We start from the raw sequence: 22,318 nt of genomic DNA on the forward strand, positions 1-22,318 counted from the left end.
AAAGAATATAAATTAATGCTAGATCCCACTGGTGGATCTGAATATATAACTTGTTATTTAAAGAAAAAACATGTTCTCGACTTCCTGTAAGAAGTTAGAGGCAGCAGAGCAGCACAGACTCAGTCCTCGTCCTATACCTTTGCTTTCGCATCCGCACTGTGTTTCTCTTTTCTCCAATATGCTTCCTGGTTCCTCAGTTTCTCCAGGTCATTTAGCAGGTCAGTGCAGCGTGTACGTAATTTCTCATTTTCCTCCTCCAGGTTTTTTATAAACAGCCTGCTTTGCTCTTCTTTATTCTGTACAAACTCCTTAGTGTCCTGTAGTGCAGGACCATAAGGGCCGATAAACATGGAAAAAAAGGTGAGAACTAATCAGCAAACATAAACTGTGAAGCTTCCTCCTCAGAGCAGCTTCTTCTGTATTTGATGGCCAAGGTCACCTGTGTACTTTATTGGCCTCTTTTCATGCAGGTGGATGGGTCATATTTTTTCACTGGATGACAGCTTTGATGAGTACACATTTGCAAAGAGCCCATTAATTGATCAAGCTGCCTTTGATGCTGTCCCCAGCTATTTTTGAGACCCACACAGACATATCCTCCCAGACCTGGGTTTTATCAATTAATAATGCCAGTCCCATCAGAATCTAATTACAAGAAGCCACATATTCACACTCCTACTTTCTTAGCTCCATTTCCATCATTAACTATTTATCTGTAAGTTATAAAGCTCTGAGTCTTAGCTTTAAAGCATCTTTATCAGAGTTTTTGCATTTGAGAAAACTGTGTGGTACAGCAGGGCCTAAGGCAATTTTCCTGCAAGCCTGTCACTTTCTGTGCCACAAGGGTTAGCAAACTTCAAGGGGGACATCAAAGCAAATGTACTGTAAAGGCATGCACAAGTCAACACACCTTAAGCTCTTGGCTTTTGTCTTTACATTTCTTCTGTAAATCACTGAATTCTTTCCTCAAGAAGGCATTTTCTTCATCAACCATAGCCTTCCATTTTACAAGGTCGTTTATTTCCTGTCTTAGTTCTGATTCAGTCTGTGAAAAAGATTGAAATAACTGTAAGCTGCAAGTCTAAGAAAAAAACAGCTCATTCCATAAGCTTTACATGTGAGTTGTTGATGTCAGCTTTCATATCACAGTTATCACTTCCAGCACCACACCCATGGGCTTTCACCTCAGAAGTGTGAGGATGGAAAACATTAAAAATATAATACTAAATGCAAAACCTTACATTGAATACAAACATTTATGGGATCTGAAAAAAAGTTACCAAATTTGATTAAAATTCAATAAGGAAAATGTATGCACAGTCAAAATAAGATATAATTATTTTCTTATTGGATAACATTTAAGAAACAGTTCTAGAAAAGAAAATCTGTTTTTTGAATGAATAAATCATTTCAAAAATAAAACTAAAAACAGCAAAGTTGAGTGCCAAAATATTTTGTTCCACAGGTTGAATACTAAGATTATAGCAATTATAACTAAATATTATTCACAAAAGCTAGATGTTTACTTTATACCTAACTAATGAATAGAAGATTGTACTTCAATTCTTAGCTGCCTCTTCTGTTTATAGTTTTTCTCTCAGAAAATGTCTCTCTGTGGCACTGTGACCTAGCAACAGACCTGACCCTGTCCCATTAACCTAGTTCAACTGTAATATCCAGGCATGCACTTCTTCTGGGCTGTCTGCTGTCACTTCCAGCTAAAACCCATATCCTGCTACTATCTTCTTCCTAGATCCCTGCATCTTTCACTAACATCTCCATCCTACAGCTAGCACTTAGCAAGCACTTGCTCTCTATCCTCACACACTTATTTGAAGCCTACAGGTATGACCCAACAGTGTCAGCATTGCTCTGCAACCAAGAAGCAGACACAACAGAATAGAATACTGGGATTGTTGTTGTTGTTCGGTTATTTATTTATATTTCTGTGGTTGGTTGGTTGTCTTAGGCAGAATCCCACTCTAGCCCTAGCTGGCATGGAACTTACTTCATAGACTAGGCTGGCCTCAAACTCCTGACAATCCTCTTTCCTCAGACTTCCATTACTAGAGATGAGAGGTCTATACCACTATGTCTGGCTTTGTTTTTGTTTTAAATAAAAATTTGAGTAGAAACTAACCTTTAGTCTATCTCTGGTGTAACAATGATGCTCAAATCCCTGAATATCTATTTATTTTATAGTTCAATATCTATTATTTATTAAGCCCTCTTCAAAGGACTGGAGAATTTATGAAATCTAGAGCAAGATTCAAGGGGAAAATGAACGGCAGTTAAAAGTGAGGAATTTGTTAAAGTCAGCACCGGTGCTCAACTGACAAGAAAAGAAATAAAGAAAAACAAAAGCTATATTGTTAAATGTTAATTTTATTTTACTTATACTAAAAGTATTTTATATGTTGAATACATCTAAAACTGATGCATGAAATTGGGTTAAAATGAAAAAAAAGAAAAGCAAAAGCACTCTACATGTCAACCAAATAAATACCACAAGGTTGCCATTATCTGTGAAGTCCCTGTAGGTTCCCTCATCTTCTAACCATCTCCCACCCCAGCCCCCTGCCCAACCACTCCAGAGGTAACAGCTATACTGGAAGGATGCATCTTGTTGTCTTCTCTTTTCTTTTCTTTTATTTTCAACAGTTTAAAGAAATATTCATTCTTATTTAATATATTATATAATTTGCCTCACTTTTAACATTATATTAAATTATACTATACATGTTCTGTGTCTTGCTATTTTTGTTCAATATTTTCTTCCAGATTCATCCATATGGGTGGATATAGTTGCAATCCAATTACACTTGTGGAAAACATGGCTCCATTATGAACACCCTGATATACTCATTTCTTCTCAGTATATAGTTCAGCTGTTTCCTCCTTAATGGAAGATATATGTACACAGACAATGCAGTTGTAACACTCTTAATCATGTCTCCAGGTATACATGAGTGAATATTACTTTTAAGTAGAGTTGTAGCTGACTATCATTTGAGCCCAGAAACGACCATCTTGGAGTGTTCATCTGAGTCCGCTTGCAAAATGATTATCCCAGCTGGGCTTGTTTACTGTCTATATCCACCCTCATGGAAAAATGGGGAGGGTCACAAGGCCCTCCTATTACTTGTTATATACAACTCTGCACATGACCTCAGGAAAGAGATGGAGTTAGGTCAGGGAAGACAAGGAGAGGGGGCTCGCTCTATATCACCATGAAAAGGCCATCCTGTCTACTGGTAAAAAGGTATCAAGGTGCAGCCTTTTAGAGGAGGAAGACTATACCTCTGTAAGGAACCCCTCACCTAGGCTCTATAAGGAAGCCCAAAGAACTCACTGACCCCCAATAAGCTTTGATAGAACTGTACTTCAATTTACCATTGGGACTTTAGGAGGACGAGTAGACACTGCTCATGCCTTCAACAGTACATTATTTAGTAACAAGAATACAATCTAAGAATGGTTCATTAGATTGATTTAGTCATCAAACCAAGTGTTGGGGGAAATGAGACAAAAGAGAAAATAACAATGATCTGTACAAATTCTTAGTATAAACAATACCCATAAGAATTATAAATTCAAAGATATAAATATTAAATATCTTCAAAAATAAAAACATCTATAGGCCTATCCTTCAAAAGAAGTGAAAAAAAGTTAAGAGCATCTCTCATATATTCTGGAACAGGTTCGAACCCTAAAAAAGGGATGTCTGTCAAGGGTTCCTTATTATAGGGAACTGAACATTACCATGCACTGACAACATGCAGGACACAAGGGGAAAGTTCATCTGTGAGTTACTTACTATTTAAAGACTGGCACTTGTATGAGTTAGAAAGATGGAAAAAATAGATATAGGCCTAATTTGTAAATAAAAACACAAAGTAAGGTTAGTTATTGGCCTGCCCAAATCATCATATTCTGATAATTAATTGTAAAAATGATATTCTACAGTATAATCATCAGTGTTACACAAAGATGAATTTCTGATAGAAAGTTGATAAACTCCCAAACTTTTGTAATTCTAAAGAATTAAGTATATTTTCCTAATGAAAAATCTTTTTTATAATTTTTAGTAATTTATTTTTTTTTATGTACATTGGTGTTTTGCCTGCATGTATGTCTGCAAGAGGGTGTCAGATCCTCTGGTACAGGAGTTACAGACCGTTATGAGCTGCCATGTGGGAGCTGGGAATTGAACCCGGGTCTTCTGAAAGAGCAGCACTGCTCTTAACCACTGAGCTATCTTCCAAAATCTAATTTAAATAATGAAAGTATAGGTAGATACAGAGACAATTAATTTTAAAGCTTAGCAGTAGGATACTCTTTCAGCAAACCTTTCTAGATACAGTAAATTTCTGATAGTCTGACATGAGCTCATACTAAAATAGCAAACAGAACTCAGAGGAACCATAAAGCATAAAGGGCAACAAGACAAAGCATGTCTGAAACAAATAATTTATTATGGACAAGCCAAGAAATGAATAATTTAAACCCTGGTCAAGAGAAGCCTATAGAGTAAGTGTGGATTAGGGAACAGCATAGAACCTAAAACCCTACTATACTCCAGCTCTTTCCTGAGGCCATGTGCTATTAAGGCAGAGTAACTGGAGTACAGTTAATTTATACTAACTACAAACTATTTCAAAATGGAAATAAGAGCTTTAATAACACACAGAGAAGTAATGACACCACTACAACTAAAACAATGGAAAAAAGAAAGAGGAGGGAGTAAGAAAATAAGTACAAATGAAAACCAACATTCATTTCTATGCCTCCTAGAAGGGAGAGAGACAGAGACAGAGACAGAGACAGACAGAGAACACTAAAGAGCAACACTTCATTAACTGCAGTATACTAGGTTATCAGAAGTCGCGTCATTTCCTATAATAAAGAAAAGGGTTTCACAATGTAACTTACCTTATAGCCAGCATGACACAACTCCAGTTCTGAGACAGAGCAGCAAAGGTTTAACCCTCCCAACAGCTAGCAGGTTCTTTTGTTTGTTTGGGTAGCTTTCTTCCTTTTTTTTCTTATTTGTTGATTAGCTGGGTTTGTGAAAATTCTTGTTTAAATGTCCTTTTCTCGGGCATGATTAGTTTTGTTGCTGATTTTTTGCAGCCTGAGTGGACACTAAGGTAACCTACACATGCCCCTCCAGCCCAGGTTGGAGGCTGGCAACCGCACTGGTCTGCTGATCTGGGAGGTTAGATGTGGTAGTAGGTGGAATGACACACACCTACCACTTCTGCAGGCTGCAGCAACACCACGGTCCCTCAGGCTGTGTCTGCCCTTTGACCACCATGACTTTGTGTACCACACTGACTGTATGCACCATTGCCATTTCGGTTGTCTTCATATTGCTGCCGCCGCCACCGCAGTCCACTCGGTGGTAGAGGCGATGCTCTAGAGCTGCCATATCTGCTATCACCAGCTTCCTTCCTGACTTACTAGTTTCCCTCCAGCCTCTGACTCATCCCTCACATGCTGGTGGACCTAACAGGCATGAGCAGGCTTGTGTCAAGTGAGAAACCTGGTGCTCCATGTAAACAGCAATCAGGGTGGAAGCAGAAATTCCTCTTTAGTCAACAGTGAACTCTGGCTTTTACTAGCCTGGTCCTTTTGCCTACATAAGCTTAAATCCTCATGTCCTCACTGAGTCAGTCTGGGAAGACTCTGCCCTATATGCTAGCTCCCCCATGCGGCAGAAGCAGCCCAAAGAAATCCTTAGTGTGATGGTTTTACTCTGCCTTTTCACTCTTTTAATCTAGAAATGAGCAGTTCTCTTAGCTGAATTAGTGCCACTAGGAAATGGTAATACTGATGGCTGACAGCACAAAGGATTGCTTAAGAAATGAGTACACTCTGGCCAGGCAGTGGTGGTGCACGCCTTTAATCGCAGCACTTGGGAGGCAGAGGCAGGCCCTGTCTAGAATCAAGTTTTTTTTTATAAAATGTATATATATATTTTATAATGAGTAACATGATATATGATGTGAACTGTCAAATAATTTGAGTAAACACAAGGATTATGATTATTGAAATTAAAAAAAAACAAAGCTACACAGAAAAACCCTGTCTCAAAAATGCAAAAAAGAAAAGAGAACTCAAGGAAATTTCATTCCAATTGATACTGTATTTCACAAACTATATATCCTGTGTGTGGTGAGGGGGTACATAGTATTACTCAGTGACACAACCAAAATTCAACAGAGGGCCGTCTCTATTTTAATTCGGCATTGAAAGGATTTTAAAGTCCCATTTTCATCCACACAAGAGAAAAAACTCAACAAAATGAAAATTCACAATTCCTGGATTTATCAGAAAACTGGGTTCTCTATCAAATTAATATTTTGTCAAATTGAAGAGACGGAGAAGAGATGCAGACAAAATGGAATTATGAGAGTAGAGGAGCAGAGCAGAAAGCTCCACAGGACCCAGAAGGAGGCAGAAGGGCCAAACCCATCTAGATGGAATTACTAAAGGGTATGCATAAGCCTGATCCCTCAAAGCTGCAGGAGGGCCAAGATCTGCTATTCCATACTGCCATAGGATGACTAGAGAATAGTTCATTCTGATGTAGCAGAGAACAGAGTTTTAAATAGATCCAATAAAAAAGGCATGTGCCACAATAAATAAATAAATATATAGAATATTTTTATGTATTTAATTAAATTTACCTTTGTGAGAAACTGGATTTTCAGAATTCACACTTGCTAGCCCAGAATGAGTAGGCCAGTAAAGTGTCTCTTCTGCAATGTATTTTAACAGTACATGTTAATCCTGATTATCAAGTTGATTGGATGGAGAAGTACCTAGGAGGTGAGTAGAGTACATGCTAAGTTATGTCTGTGAGCGCATTTCAAGGTAGCAGCATCCACCCTGAAAGCCATCCCATGTTCCGGGGACCCAGATGAACAGGAGAGAACAAAGAAAGAAAGAAGCCAGCACTGACATGGTTTAAACTCCTGGCCACCACCAGTTTACCTGTGGGCTCTACACACCCTCCTTATCAAAATGGGCCAAAACCTCAGAAACTGTGAGCCAAGATGAATTCAACCCCCTTAAAGATACTCCAGTCAAGTATTAGTCAGAGTAACAAGAAGGCTTATAGAAAATAGGTTCCAGGAGTAGAATCATTGCTATGACCACACTGCAGAACTGTTTGGTATTAGTCTGTGGGAAAATATGGAAAAGTGTAGATATGTGAACGATGAGATTGACATAGAGCCTATTGTAATGGAAGAATGAAGATAGAGGCTTCTTATGTAGTAGTTCCTTCCTACATTGAAACACTCCATCCTGCAGGGAGGCTCCATAAGACAGAAGGGAAACAGCTCAAAGTAACTTGAGGAAGTCCCTAAAATTGACCACATTCATTAGGTCCCTCCATCCTAAGAGGGATGTCACTCTTTAAAATTCAAATTGCAGAGAAGACTCTCGGACAAACTGCAAACAAGAAACAGAGAGCAGAGCAGCCTGGAAGAAGCAGAAACATCAGCCAGCCTGCCTAGAAGACCAACTGAGCCACCAGGAAAGAACACCCTTCAGTTTGTTCCACTGCTGCAGGCTGTGCGTGGGCTCCAGCTTTCCAGGTTTTGTGAGCTGTTGCCCATCCTGGGGTACATGTTGGTGATACAGCTGTCTTTTTGTCACTTCTGTTCCTGTAAGCAACACCTCACCCATATTCCTGTAAGTAACCCCAAATAAAACTCAGTGATTGACCAACTTGGACTTTGGTGATAACTATACTTTGGTCTGTCACGGGCTCCCCATCCAAGGTGAGTAGACATGTATGTTGTGTCTCCCTAGGAAATCTTGTCATACAACAAGACTACAGAAGATCTACAATGTTGTAAGCAGTTTGGTCAAAAACTCAGAGGAGAATGCTGAACAAAATGTGGCGTGCTTGTGACGTGTCATGGAAACAAGGACTCAAGTGGGAATTGGAACAGAGAGGATCTGTGATGCATTCTCATGAAGAGTTTGTAGTTTGTGTCCTGAAAATTTGTGAGAGGCTAAGTTTTAAATGACAGACCAAATAATCTGGCGAATAAAACTGCAAAGGTAGCCAGCACAGAGGTGGTAGCATGATTATTACGAGAGGCACAGTCAGGCTTACAGAAAAAGTGGAGAGCATGAGGATTTGAAGTATTCCAGCCATTCCATAAAATGAGCACAGTGAAAGGTGGGGCCAAGGAACCATAGATACGAAAGACACCAGAGCTTTTGAAAAGAGCCCAGGCTTGTTGAGGAAAGATGGTAGCGCCTCAGGAATAGCTGAACTCCACCCATTTCAGGATCAAGTATGTAGAGGTTTTAGCTCATTTGAAACACCTGGACCTAGGATAAGAACTGTGTGGCACTCTGCCTGTACAGGGCCAGCTAAGGAAGTGCTTCCCCGCATTACCAGCCATTTGCGTGTTCAGAGACTACTGCATCCATGATGTAAAGAGGTATAGTTCACATGATTTAGTTTTACAGATATATAGAATCAAGAATCATGTCATCTCACCCAAATTTTAAAGGAAGGGTTAGGAAGACAAGCTTTGTATAACAATTCCAGCATCCCTTCCAACAGCCCTGGAGAGAACAATTCATGAGATTGTAAGAGTAAAATAAAACCTTGGTGTAGGCCAAGAGAGAAGAAACGCCAGCAATGCATACTATCTGTCAGGGAAAGCAGCAGAGAGCCCATCTAGCTCCAAAGAGAGTCCATGTGACTGTAAATGGCAAGGATAGCAGTGCAGAACTGCCCAAGTCCTTCGGGGCCCAGATCACACTGTCATGTGCCCCATATGCCAAAAATGGAGCTCCAGGACTTACTGTTTATCCTGCTGGGTTGGGTCTTGCTTTCGTTCCATCTCTCCTTCCTATGTCCTGTTCTTCTAATTTTGTATGGGTATGTTTATGCTGTGCTAGAAGTCTATACTGGAAGTCTATACTGCTCTTTTATTTTCTTTTTTTTTTAATTTTACAGGGGCCAATAAATAAGAGTTTGAATTGGGTCTCAGAAGAGACTTGCAGCTTAGAGCTCTGAAAAATGCTAGTACTGAGACTATAAGGAACTCTTAGAGATAGACTAGATCTATTTTGCAATGTGAGCTAGAGAAGAGACATGGGAGACAAACTAGAATGGTATGCTTTGACTGTGAAATGCACCCCACAGTATCATTGGATGGAATTTTGTGGTCCAGGGAGAGCACACACATTTTTGTGGTACTTACTTTCTGATTATAAAAATACATGCAAACTATAAATTTTTGTTTAATTCTGTGATTTAAGTTATATGTAAAAGATAGGGCTGTAAATAATGCAAATAATTGTACAAACTTTCAATAATACAAATTTTCAAAGGTAAAATAGAATAGTACCAATTATTGTGAATATTTTCTATAACCAAATCCATGTAAACATGTATGTATCAGAAACACATGACTAATAATGTATAAAAATAAAATACAATAAAACAATGAATGATATATATTATTTTAAAATCCCCAAAAGCCTGTTAAGCATTTTAATGAGTTTTATACCTAATCAACCTAGAAGACAAAGAGTAGGGTAAAAATATGGTATAATAATAAAAAATTGACTACAGTAATTTCAAAACAATTCTTTCATGAATAATTCTGATATTCTTAATGATACTATACTATAACACAAATTTCAAATAATTTTAAATATCTACAACCTGAAGCAAATATAATATTTGATATTTCTATTAGAATACAACCTGCTCCAGTTCTTGTATTTTAACATCCTTGACTTGTAAAATTTCCAGAACTTTTCGGTCTTTGACTTCAGATTTCTGTTTTTCTCTAGAAAGAGAAAAATAGTGTTTATTAGTCATAATTCCTAGGCATCCCAATGATTACTGTTGCTGTTGTGTTGCTTCCCAGAATCTCCTCAATGCTAAGCAGTATCTACCACTCTCTCAGCTCATAACCAAACCTTTAAATGTTCACATCCTGGTAACAAACATAATTTTAAAGCATAAAGAACTGAATTATGTTGTGTCATCAGCTCTTGAAGAATTAATCAGAAACCATATGGCAGATGACAGCAACTTACCCACTGCTGACAACTGACAACTTCATTTTCAAGAAACAGTTCAGTTTCTAGGTATAGCTAGATGATAATCAATGTGTGAAACATAATTAAACATAAGTTAACTTTGATCATAAAATAATTTTCAAGAATTTAATAAGAAAAACTGCTCTTATTAATATAAGCCTTTTTATAGATGGATGATAAACACATTCAAAGGCCTTATCCAATACTGGACACTACATGCTTTAGTCCTGACCTGCTGAAAAGATGTGTCCATGAGGTAAAAATGGCATGAAAGTTATACGGGGTTACCTCCTCCACAGGAGGGAATTTCTGCATGGTACTACAAACATGATAAAAAGCCCATGACTTGGGAGATAATAGGTCCTGGGGGAGCCGACTGTTGTTTTGCCAAACGGTCATGATGTCAAACTAAATTCTAAATACTCATGTTTATACTCATATATCTGTGTTGCTCTCAACGTTAACCAGAGAAGCTTCTCTTGTCAGTAGGTAGTGGCTGATGCACAAATAACCATGAGTACTCAGCTGTGGACAGGCCGTCCATATCAATCTCCACTACCCAAGGCTCAATGAAGAGAAGGCAGAAATATGTAAATGTCAGATCATCTATGGGAGAACTTTAAGATGCTGACTTCCAGAAATGACAAAGTTGTTGTATGTGTCTACTCATAGGAGCTGTGGTCACCTGAACAAGGCAGTCAACTGACACATAAGACCCCCCCCCCCCAAAGCCTATCAGAGGGGCTAAGGGCAGTTGATGGCTGGTGACGAACAGTCATTTCCCCTGGAAACATGCCCACTGGCAGGTTCCCATGCCCCAGTGACTGCACACACACTTAAGTTTATATGTGCAACATTAAATAAACCCAAATGGTTATTTAAAACAAAAACAAAATTAAATTGAAATACAATGTTTGGGGAGAAATAGGGTGGGGAGTTAGTAAGAAAAGGGGGTAGTTGGGGTAGATATGATCAATATATATTGTATAAACTCATGGAACTTTCAAAGATTAAAAAATATGTAGAAGAGATCGATAATCAAAGAATCCAGAGGAATTTAGTCTACTAGACTCTGGGGTAAAGGAAAAGAATGATATGTTAGGAAAGGGTGTTGAAATACGAGCGGCGGGCTGTGTCCCGCCACCCGGCTAGCTTTACCCGAAATAATTACACGGAAACTGTATTCTTTTAAACACTGCCTGACCCATTAGTTTCAGTTTCTTATTGGCTAGCTTTTACATATTGATCTAACCCATTTCTATTAATCTGTGTAGCCCAAGAGCTGGCTTACCAGGAATGATCTTAACCTGCGTCTGTCTGGAGTGGGAGAATCATGGCGACTCCCTGAATCAGCTTCTTTCTCCCAGCATTCCATTCTGTTTACTCCGCCTACCTAAGGGTTGGCCTATCAAATGGGTCTAGGCAGTTTCTTTATTAATAAGAAATCACTCCCACATCATTTCCCCTTTTTCTGTTTAAACAAAAAAGAAAGGCTTTAACTTTAACATAGTAAAATTATATATAGCAAAACAGTTATCAAGCAAGAATTACAGTTACAATATTTATATCTATTTTATCTTTTATCATTACTAAGGAAAACTATAACTATCTATTCATTCTTCAACTCCATCAAAGACTCCAGAAGGATATAATACTACCTAAGTAAACAAGAAATAAGAAAACTCTAGAAATGACAGAGACATCTTGCTGCCTGGACAGTCACCCAAAGTTCCTCTGTACCGTTGGGGCATCCATCTTCAGCCTTCAGGCCCATAGTATCCAGCAGACATTTCCATGAAGCAGGAAATTTCAAAGACAGTTCAGTCACTATCTGCTGTGTCCTGCAGAATGTCTCGCAGACTCTTTCATGAGTCATGAACCCCAAAAGACCGTCTCACCTTTAGGCAAGTTCAGCAGTCCTCTCTCTGTGGGTTTTCTGTGTCCATTTTATGCAACAGTCCAGGCAAGAACAGTTTCTTGCCCAAATGGCTATCAAACTCCATAAGGATCCTCTTTGATGCCCATCTTCTTCTTGAAGTAGATTGGTGCTGCCAGGAGCAGATATGTCTCATTGTCATGAAAAGTCCTAAGTTATTAAAATATTTTAAATGCCATATTCTGTAGCCTTTGAGAGATATGAAGAATGCCTATCTGAAATATATCTCTATATATCTAGAAAATCTAACTAACATGACTACAAGCTTGACTATTATTGATGATTAACCATTAACCTATATTTCTTAATTATACATTACATTTTTAAATGAACTACACAATCACAATACCTTAATCAAGATCAGAAATACATATACATATAACAAAATTGACTGTAAAATCCACACCAATGCAAATTACTCATACCTATATCATTTCCCCCTTTAAATGTAAAAGAACATTTACAAACAATATTTTGGGAACATGGGCGCAGTTTTTTCTCTCCAAACTGCTTCCTGCTGAATGGGGGCGCTGTTAATCAGATCGTTTAGGGTGTAACCTGTGTGTCAGGTTCATCTCAGTTGGCAGTTGAGTGAAGTAATTTTGTGAAGATGTTCACAGCAACTTTTCAGGAGGTCGTGTTCTATCATACCAAATTGGGATAGAAGAAATCCACAGGGTCTGGTCCTCTGTGAAAACAAAAGAAGACCCTTTCCAAAGTATCATATCCTTAGACCCAAATTTTGAAATCGTAATACCTTTATATCCATTATGGTTTAGCTTGGCAGCCCATGGAATGAAATGTCTGTCTGTACTTGGCTCCTTTACAGTCAAAAATTTTAAAGAAAACACAATGTACATAATCCAGACTCTCTGTGAATTTTCCATTTTTACGTGGCTTATTTTTCTTTATTTCTTTTAATCTCTTAACTATCTGTACTCTGTCTCTTTAAAGACTTTACCCTTTTTTTAAGACATTTGCTTTATTCTCTATATTCTTATTCTTCTCTCTCTCAAGCCTATGTACATTTATCCAACGCTGTGATCCACTGAGGTCTGTTATGTCTGAATTTGTTTTATTGTGAATCTGTAATATTTTTATTATCCAGGAGCATTTCTTAAAATGTTAAGCACTTCTTAAAAACTTAAGTTGCACCATGTACAGGTAATACGGTACCACCTGTGTCCTGCCCAGTCCAAACCTTAACTGTTCTGTTATTATGGTAATTACGGTAGTTCCTGCCAACCAGCACAGTTCAGCAAGGAGCAGCCGCTCCTGCCTCAGATCCATTTGGTGCCCCTGAGCTGTGTACAGTTCCAGGCACACAGCAAGTCCTCATTGGAGCCGCACTCAGTAGTTTAATTTTGAGACTGAGCATGCAGCACAGAAACTCTTTTTATCCAAGTTACAACCAAATCTGACATGCAGAGTACTGCGCAGTCTGAAAACACGTCTCTTTCACCATGCTATTCCGCCTGCCTAAGCCTGATTCTGCCATCTGCCCAGGTGCAGGCGGGGAGCGCTGAGAGCACTCTCCTTCTGATCCCAAGCGGGAACACAAACATCCAGTCCCATAAAATCCATTGAAATGCTTTAAAGCCAGAGTTTGCACTGGCGGCACAGTCCCAAGAAGCCACACTTTAAAATGACGCAGCTTTTTTTTCTGTTGCTGTTGTCGAATCAGGAAATCTCTCTACAGCACGCCACCAACAAACAGCAAAAATCTGTGTTAAAGTCTCTTTCCCTTATTTTTAAGCCTTCTCAGGTTTTTAAGTGGATTTAGTCCCCACGTTGGGCGCCATTCTGTTGTGTTACGAGCGGCAGGGCTGCGTCCCTGGCATGCGGCCGCCCGCATGGCTAGCTTTACTCGAAATAATTATACAGAAACTGTATTCTTTTAAACACTGCCTGACCCATTAGTTTCAGTTTCTTATTGGCTAGCTTTTACATATTGATCTAACCCATTTCTATTAATCTGTGTAGCCCAAGAGCTGGCTTACCAGGAATGATCTTAACCTGCGTCTGTCTGGAGTGGGAGAATCATGGCGACTCCCTGAATCAGCTTCTTTCTCCCAGCATTCCATTCTGTTTACTCCGCCTACCTAAGGGTTGGCCTATCAAATGGGTCTAGGCAGTTTCTTTATTAATAAGAAATCACTCCCACATCAAAAGGGCTCCTCATACATGTGGCCCAGGAAGCAACCCATGTCTCAGCACTGAACTTTTACCAGAGGAAATGTATCAGATGTGACAGATCTTATTCAGTGTTTTATGTTTATCCCCATACATTTCACAATGTATTTTTAGTTTTCTGGAAAACAGATTTTAGGTAAAGACTCTAAAGAGAGAAAAAACAGATTTATGAACACACAATATCTGGGCTAAGAAATACTAGAATACTAATATTTATCTATGTGCTTTCAATCTGTGAGAATATTACTAATTATATGGAAATTGTACAACTAAAGCATAGTTCTCTGAGAAACAAACAACTATAATACATGTAAATAATGACTACCTTTTTAAAATAAAAACAAATTGTATTACATAACAAAATAAAGGAAGAGCTGACATTAATTTGACAAATGGAAATTTTCATAAACGTAGTTTTTGAAATATTTTAAGATGGAATAAATAGAACTCTGGTTAAAGGACTCACTATCAAAGAATCAATACAAAAGGAGGAGAAAGCATCATAAGTAGGCACAGAGATTGACCAAAGGGACATGGATGACAGAGGAACAGTCCTGCAGATGAGTGGCAGTCCAGTCCGTAGGTGTCTGCGTCTTGAAAAGACTTTGTGCTGACTTTAACAGGGTTTACATAACAAGTGCGCACGTCAGGCTCCCTCTCTTCACAGACACTACTAATAGAAAACAAGAGACAAGGTCACCATGGCTAAAAGACCCCAATAACCACAAACTCAGCAAACATAGAGCTATAAATGGACATGAAGATGCTCTCTACTGCCTTCCAATGTAGGCTGAAATGGATAGGACCTGAGCTGGGACAACGGGAAACAAGCACTTCCCGCACTTGTAATTTGAAACCAAGACAGGTCTAAGGCACTTGAAGAGAGGCTAGAGAAAGCTTTATCTGCCTTTGCTGAAAACTAAGGTGTGTGTATAGAAAGCCTATAAAGACAAAAGTTTATAGATAGGTAACAGGCCTAAGATGAGTTTAAATCAAAACATCCTCCAGCACAAACCTAAATGCAGCTGAATCGTAAGTCCACTGTTCCTGAAGCCTCAGGTTACCAATATAAAACCTATTGCACGAGGGTGGGCTGAAGTGACTTTGACAACTTTGTAACAATCATAACATTTCTAGAGAAAAAAGGACATTAAACAAAAAGGAATACTGGTAGAGAAAGTAGACAACAAAATGTAATTTCAAGTTGTGCCCATAAACAAACAAAACTCTAAAACACATGAACCCACATACACTAACATACCAGCTCAATAATCAGATGTAATCCTCTAGATAAAATGTAACATGCATATATATGGATATACATTATATATTAGAAAAACCAATAATTAATAAATTATATAAAAAAGAATAACAGGTAAATGTTATCGCATATTTCAAAATTTTGAAAATAAAACTTCTACCAACTGAAGCAAAAATCAATAAAATAAAGTACTCATCCAGGATGCTACAGAGAAAATGATGGCATTAAAAATATGACAAGAGTTATATGCTAAAGCAGATGAATGCTTTTCCTGATGGCTGGGTTGATCTATATTCAGGTCTCTAATAATCTTGATGAGAGCTTTTGTAGAAGAATGGTGATTAAGAATGTCTACTGGGAGGAAATAAGGTAGGTTATAGATTATAAACCTTCTTCCCTGGAACTCTGTTCTTACAAAGACAAGAAGCTAGTCAAGATGTGCCCATCGACGTAACAGGGATATGACGGTTATGGAGGTAATCTGCTGCTCTCTGGATTTGAGAGTAGAAGGATGGAAAAAAACGTATTCCAAGCAAATAGGATCAGAAAGCAAGGAGGCTTTTTGTTATCCTTATGCCTGACAAAATATACTTCTAACTGTTAGGTTTCAAACCTGGGAAAAATGGCTGAGGTCCCTATTTAATATATGTTTTGGGGGACTATTTGATACTGAATAATCAATTGCTGTGCTTTTTCCTGTGGAAGGCTACTTCTCCTGCTCCTAACATTCCTTAAGTACCTACAATTCTCTGTATAGAGTTGAGGCCTTGTGAGCCCACTTTGCTTTTTGAGACAGGTCTCTCATTATGACCGAGGTTCAACTGGGTAAGGCTGGCTAACTATAGGCACACATAGCTTTCCTTTGGGTTCTGGTGATAGCAGATCTCAATGCTCATGCTGCAGACAACATCCAGAGTGAATTAGATTCTCAGACCCCAAATGATTTATTTTGAACTTTCCATACATTAGTAAATTTATAGTGTTAAGAGTTCTTCCAAACCAGGCGATGGTGCTACACATCTTTAATCCAAATACTTTGGAGGCAGAGAAAGGTGGATTTCTATGAGTTCGAGGCCAGCCTGGTCTACAGAGTGAGTTCTAGGACAGGCTCCAAAGCTATAGAAAGCCCCATCTTGAAGAAAAACAGTTCTAATCAACTCTTCTGTAATGAATATATGATATTCAAAAGTGTCAAATAAGTCCTGTTGACCCCACTGAGAGTAAGATAAAATCAAATATACACCACCAACCTCAACAAAAGTATTAGCAGCTTCCAAATCTGATGTCAGGGTGACTTTTCTGACAGGTAATTATAGAAATGTATCCGCATTCGACCCACTAGTTCTCATAGACTGCAAAAGTAATAGCATTCACTGAGAATTGCCCCAGTCAGAAATGCAAGTTCTTCATGAAACTCCAGACATGCTGAACCACAAATTCCAAGCAAGGAGCACTCAATGTGTGTTTTCCTCTCAAATACCTATGTGGAAACTCTATTCCCAATTTTGATATTTGAAAGTGGGAACTTCAAAACTGATGCTCAGAGAGGCAGGGCCCTTGTTAATTATTAAAACACCCTTAAGAAAGACATTAGATGATCTCCCACCCCAGCTTACCTTACAAGGATACAAAAGAGTAGCCATTGAGAAATACAGCATTATTGCCAGCATCTTCAATTGAATATGCTAACTTGAGGAACATTAAGAAATGACTGTTTTGTGTTATGATTGTGCATCCTTTGGGTATAAACCCAAGACACAGGACATTGCTCAACTATGTTCACATCAGCATTATTCCTAATAGCCAGAACCTAGAAACAACCTAGATGCCCCTCAACTGAAGAACGGATGAAGAAAATGCAGTGCATTTACACAATGGAGTACTAGCCAGAAGTAAACAATGACATCTTGAAATTTGCAGGCAAATGGATGAGGTAACCCAGACCCAGAAAGACAAATATCACATTACTCACTCATAAGTGACTTTTAGACATAAAGAAAAGAAAGACCAGCCTACAGTCCACAATCCCTGAGAACCTAGACAACAAAGAGGACCCTAAGAGAGACATACATGGATCTAAACAGGAAAGACAAGATCTCCTGAGTAAATTGGAAGCGTGGAAGTCACAGAGAAGGTAGAAGAGGAGAGGGGAGGATGGTAGGGGAGTGGAAAAAATGTATAGCTCAATAAAAACAATAAAAAAGAAACATTTTTGTTGTTTGAACCACTTGAGTATGCACAAGTATTTTGTTACAGCTAGACTGACTTCAAGTGGTTTAGATACACACTAATTTCTAGTGTAACAGCAATCATTTACATGGCTATAAAGAGACCAGGTAACACAAGATTGCAGTTATAGATCACAAATTAAGTATATTATATAAAGTATAAACTTCAAAGATAAACTTTAGTGATATATTTTATAACAAAAAAATCTAAAACTGACTGAAATTTTGAAATGAAAAAAAGGACAACTCAAAATCTTGATGCAAATTAGTTCAACAACTCTGCTTCTGGCCCAGGATAATTAATATTTCCAATACAATAAAATGTTCCCAACTGAACATTCTTCAACATTTTTATTTAGAAATTATGATCTAAAAAAGATTGTTTATAACATCACGAATTTATGTGGATAATACAATTAATATACGGTATTGCAAGACATCCTTTTTAAAAGGATCCTCAAAAAAAAAAAAATACCACTGTCAAGAAGTTGATGATGATCAATGACTGAAACAAACTCCTGTTTAGCTAATTAGATCCACTGATGTGCAATAATGATGTGAGCTAAGAATATTTGCCGACTTTTTTAGGATGAAAAATGGAGTGAAGAAAGGCTGTCAGATGTGCACAGGCTTACAGCCCCAGCCCCTTCCCCGGAGTCTCACCCATGCAAACACATCCTCTGCTGCGCTCAGACACAGGAACTGCCGTGCTAACCTGGTGCCATTTTTCTAAACTAAAAAACTGAGAAATTATTCTAAATCATTAAGAAACAAATTTTTACTGTTATAGACCATGCCATATATTATACAATATGACAGGATCATATTTTTCTGGGCTTGAGCCCATTTTTAATGAGATGTCAAAATGAAATATTAGAGTCTAAAAGAAACATTTAACTGTAAATGAGATAATGATATTGGTATGAATTACAAAACAAAGAAAATTAAAAAGCAAAACTTACAGAGGTTGGTTCTTCTTAATTGACAAATACATAATAATAAAGAACAAAATAAAGCCACATGGACTTTCTCTCATCTGAATGTATTATCTCTTAACTATACATTTTATATGTAGTATTGGCTTCTATTTTCAAAAATATTCCCAATTTCTAGTAAACATTTAGATTCCAAAACAGGAAGACTGATAAACATGGAAGTTAGGGAACCCCAAATTATACTATTATCAAACTCTTAATCCTTTCATCTATGAAGTGATCTGACTGTTTTTATGTTTTGAATATGCAGAGTTGCTGTGAAGAAACTGCTAAGAAAAACTAGAAAAGCAGTTGCAAAACTATCTCACACATGGTTTCCAGCCCACAGAAAGAACTATTTTTAAGAAAAACGCTACTATATTGTTTCTAGACCCTAATACAGACAAAACATCTCTTGCAGTATTTCAGAGTTACATAAAATTAACACTATAACACTGTAGCTTTTCCATAAAATTTCAATGTATTAAATAAATAAAATTGAGAACTACTGTATTTTAAAAATAAACGTCTAAATTTATATCTTAAAACCAGAACCTGGACTGTGAAATAAGCCTCACACATGAAAAATAACTAATTTGTTTTCCATATCAAATCAAGTAGGCCCAAAGTAGAATACAGAATAAAAGAAGGCAAGATATCTGATTCTGTCAATGATATTAAAATATCATTATGAAAAAATATGAATATTTTAAGTAAATAAGTAATAAATTATATTTATATGACTATTACTTTACATTTAAAATACTTACTAAATTCATTTCTAAAGTTGAAGCTCATGACATATTCTGTTTCGTGATTATAAACTAATGTCTTGATTTTCCGATATTTCTCTGTTACTCAAAAGTCCAGATACTTCTACATATACTATACTCATTACATAAAGTATTCACGAAAGACACAGGCAACATTATTTATTATATGACTTTAATAATTGTGCAAATATTTCTCACTCAGAGCACAGGCGTTTCTTACGATGTTCAGAGCAGGCTGTTCTAACATCTGCACATCCCAGGGCTGCCCCAAGGACTTTAAATGATGCCTGCCTGTGCTGAATAAAGTGCTAACTTGCACCTTGCATTTTGTGCTGTGTCCTGAGCAGCCATCCAGTTGGTGTATCACCAGCTGAATTCCCACAGGCCACTGCTCACTCAGGCGTGACTGCAATTATCATGTCAATAGTTTATGCTCTCATATGCAGATAGGCAGATACATAAACTATGTAATTCTCTTTTCTTTTCTTTGACTGTTGAATTACATTCAATGTTTGGGAGAAATTTTGATGAAATGAAAATAAACTTTCACTTAATAAAGTCACTCATGAGTATTTTTCTTTTAAAAACTGTGTTTCTGTATCACCTTCCACTGTGTATAAAATGATCAGAATTTTAAGACAGCTATTCTATACCATACTCTTGTAATTCTTTAATTTAAAGGTCTTCATAAAAGTTAAAAAAAAAAAAACTATGTCAAGCTTTTAGAATCTATTGTGAAGGTTCAAATGCATTTCTTCCCACTTTGACTGCATGTTCTTTCACCTTAAACATAGAGTGTTTCTAATTAAACATCTTCGTGCTAGCTCCCATGACCAACCATCCATATCTCTGCCTTCAGAGCTGTGGCAACAGAACAACGGCTCAGCAAAAACAGACTTATGCACTGAGTAGAACAGCCTAGCAGCAACACTGCCAGATGGCAGAATTCTGGCAGCTACACTTCTGGGGTCTCCAGCCAGCCATGCTACTACCATGCTCCAAAATGCAACCTCTTTGCAGGCTGTGTGGGCCTAATACACATGGGACAGAACACAGCCATATAGCAGCTGTGCAGCCCATGTGTTTAGGGGTGGAATGGAGCAGGAGAGAGTGTTTCTGAGTGATGAGAACATAGCGTAACCTTACTATGGCAGCGGTCCACTCACTGAGCTTCTATACTTTAACACCAAGCATAAAAATGGAAAATGAGCATTTATTTTTCTATACTTAAGTCTTTAAATAGATATCTCTAGGTTACAACATGACATCCTAAATAAATAATATCATTTAAAACTAAGAATTCACTTACCTATTGCAGAACCTTTGAGAATTACTGATTTTTAGGATGGAGTTTTATTTCCAGACCCAATTAAGAAGGCAGGGGATTGAAAATAGGAGAGTTCAATAAACATAAATGATTCTCCTCCCAAAAAGAAAAAAATTAAAAAGCAAAAAAACAGTATCTGTATAATATATGCAAATATGCAACATTGAGAAGAATAAAACAAATAGAAAATAAAGCACTCTCTGCTTTGGCTTAATTTCAAACATGTATACATGAAAAGTAACACCTGGCATTCATCAATTTTTTAATTTAAATACAATATACATCATTTTTAGAGTTGATGAATACAAGTAAATATAATATTAAAGAACAATAGTAACATAAAACAGGCTAAGAATAACCCTTGGAAGCCTATTATAGAGATGATATTAACTGATTTTTCTCAAGATTCTATATAAACACATTGACAAGTTTACTGAATTTAAGCTGTAATACAAAATAATAATGAAAATAAACTTACTATTTGCCAGGTACTATCATAATACCTATATATGCATTTAACTCAAAACAACTCATTTTTATTTTACTAAAACATGCTAAGGCATTAAAAATGAATGTATAAAATATCTGACTGAGTAACACAAGTACTCAACTAAGTGGCCAGGGACAGAGTCAATGTTCATAATCACTGGTTATTAAGCATAGCTTCTTTTCAGGTAATTAGAATAAAATGCAATAAATGATGTGAAATTTTTCTGATATTTATAACTGTAAAATTGGAGCTTGGAATTTTTTTCCATTCATAAGGGCAGCAAAATATCCACTTTATAGTTTTGTTTTTCTTCTAAAGCACACGCTCTCAGTGCACACCAGCATTGCCCAGGAAGCTGTTTTAGCAAGAAGGGGGCCCAACCCACTCCTAAATATTGAGAAACCACAATTTATTAGCAAGTTATGGGTGAATTAAAACAAAAGAATATCTTAAACAAATTCACAGCCTGAAGAGTGAAATAGCCACATATAAACCCCTTGTCCACACGTTCTCTAAAGTGAACGAAAATGCCTTCCCCATGCAACCTTTGATCAAGGTTTCCACACTTGTGAGGACTTTTAGTATGACTGTCGTTTGTTAGCACCAGTCTGTGGACCAGACTTTAATTAAGTTCTTTACCTGCATCTTCTCTATTTCCCTTTTAAAGCTCAATTTTTATACTCACTTATTTGGGGAAGGGTACATGTGTGCCACGGCACATGGGGTCAGAGGACAACTTGTATAAAATTGGTTCTCTCCTTCCATCTCATGGGTTCTGGCTTCATAGCAAGTGTCACCTTGTTGCCAGAACCTAAACATCACCCTAAAATATGTGGAAACAGGATGCACAGAAAGGTTTAAGAATGCCAAAGAAATACACAGGAATTTAAACTCGTACAAATATGACTTCTAAGTCTGTACTTCTAACCACTGTATCTACTGTCAGATTTAAATTCCTTATGATAAATATTTAATCTTCCTTAGACCTCCAGAAATTCTGGTCCTACATAAAGCTAGGAAATAAAAAATGTATTCCTGTAATTAACA

The 22,318-nt window shown here is 37.4% G+C and overlaps 1 protein-coding gene across 4 annotated transcripts in view; it reads right to left on the minus strand.

Moving 5' to 3' along the window:
• Positions 1–22,318, minus strand: part of Cntln (centlein) — a 257,955-nt gene that overhangs the window by 186,893 nt on the left and 48,744 nt on the right. For all 4 annotated transcript variants that reach the window (XM_041651057.1, XM_041651056.1, XM_041651059.1 and 1 more), the window contains exons 3-5: positions 9,749–9,833; positions 911–1,045; positions 138–317 (exon numbers count right to left, since the gene is read on the minus strand). In XM_041651057.1, coding sequence (XP_041506991.1) covers positions 138–317; positions 911–1,045; positions 9,749–9,833 — 400 coding nt within the window. The remainder of the gene's footprint in view (positions 1–137; positions 318–910; positions 1,046–9,748; positions 9,834–22,318) is intronic.

This window comes from Microtus oregoni, unplaced genomic scaffold (assembly GCF_018167655.1).
Source record: "Microtus oregoni isolate MIOR12 unplaced genomic scaffold, Mior012 000005F_ref0000423, whole genome shotgun sequence".
In the NCBI taxonomy this organism is placed as follows: Eukaryota; Metazoa; Chordata; class Mammalia; order Rodentia; family Cricetidae; genus Microtus; species Microtus oregoni.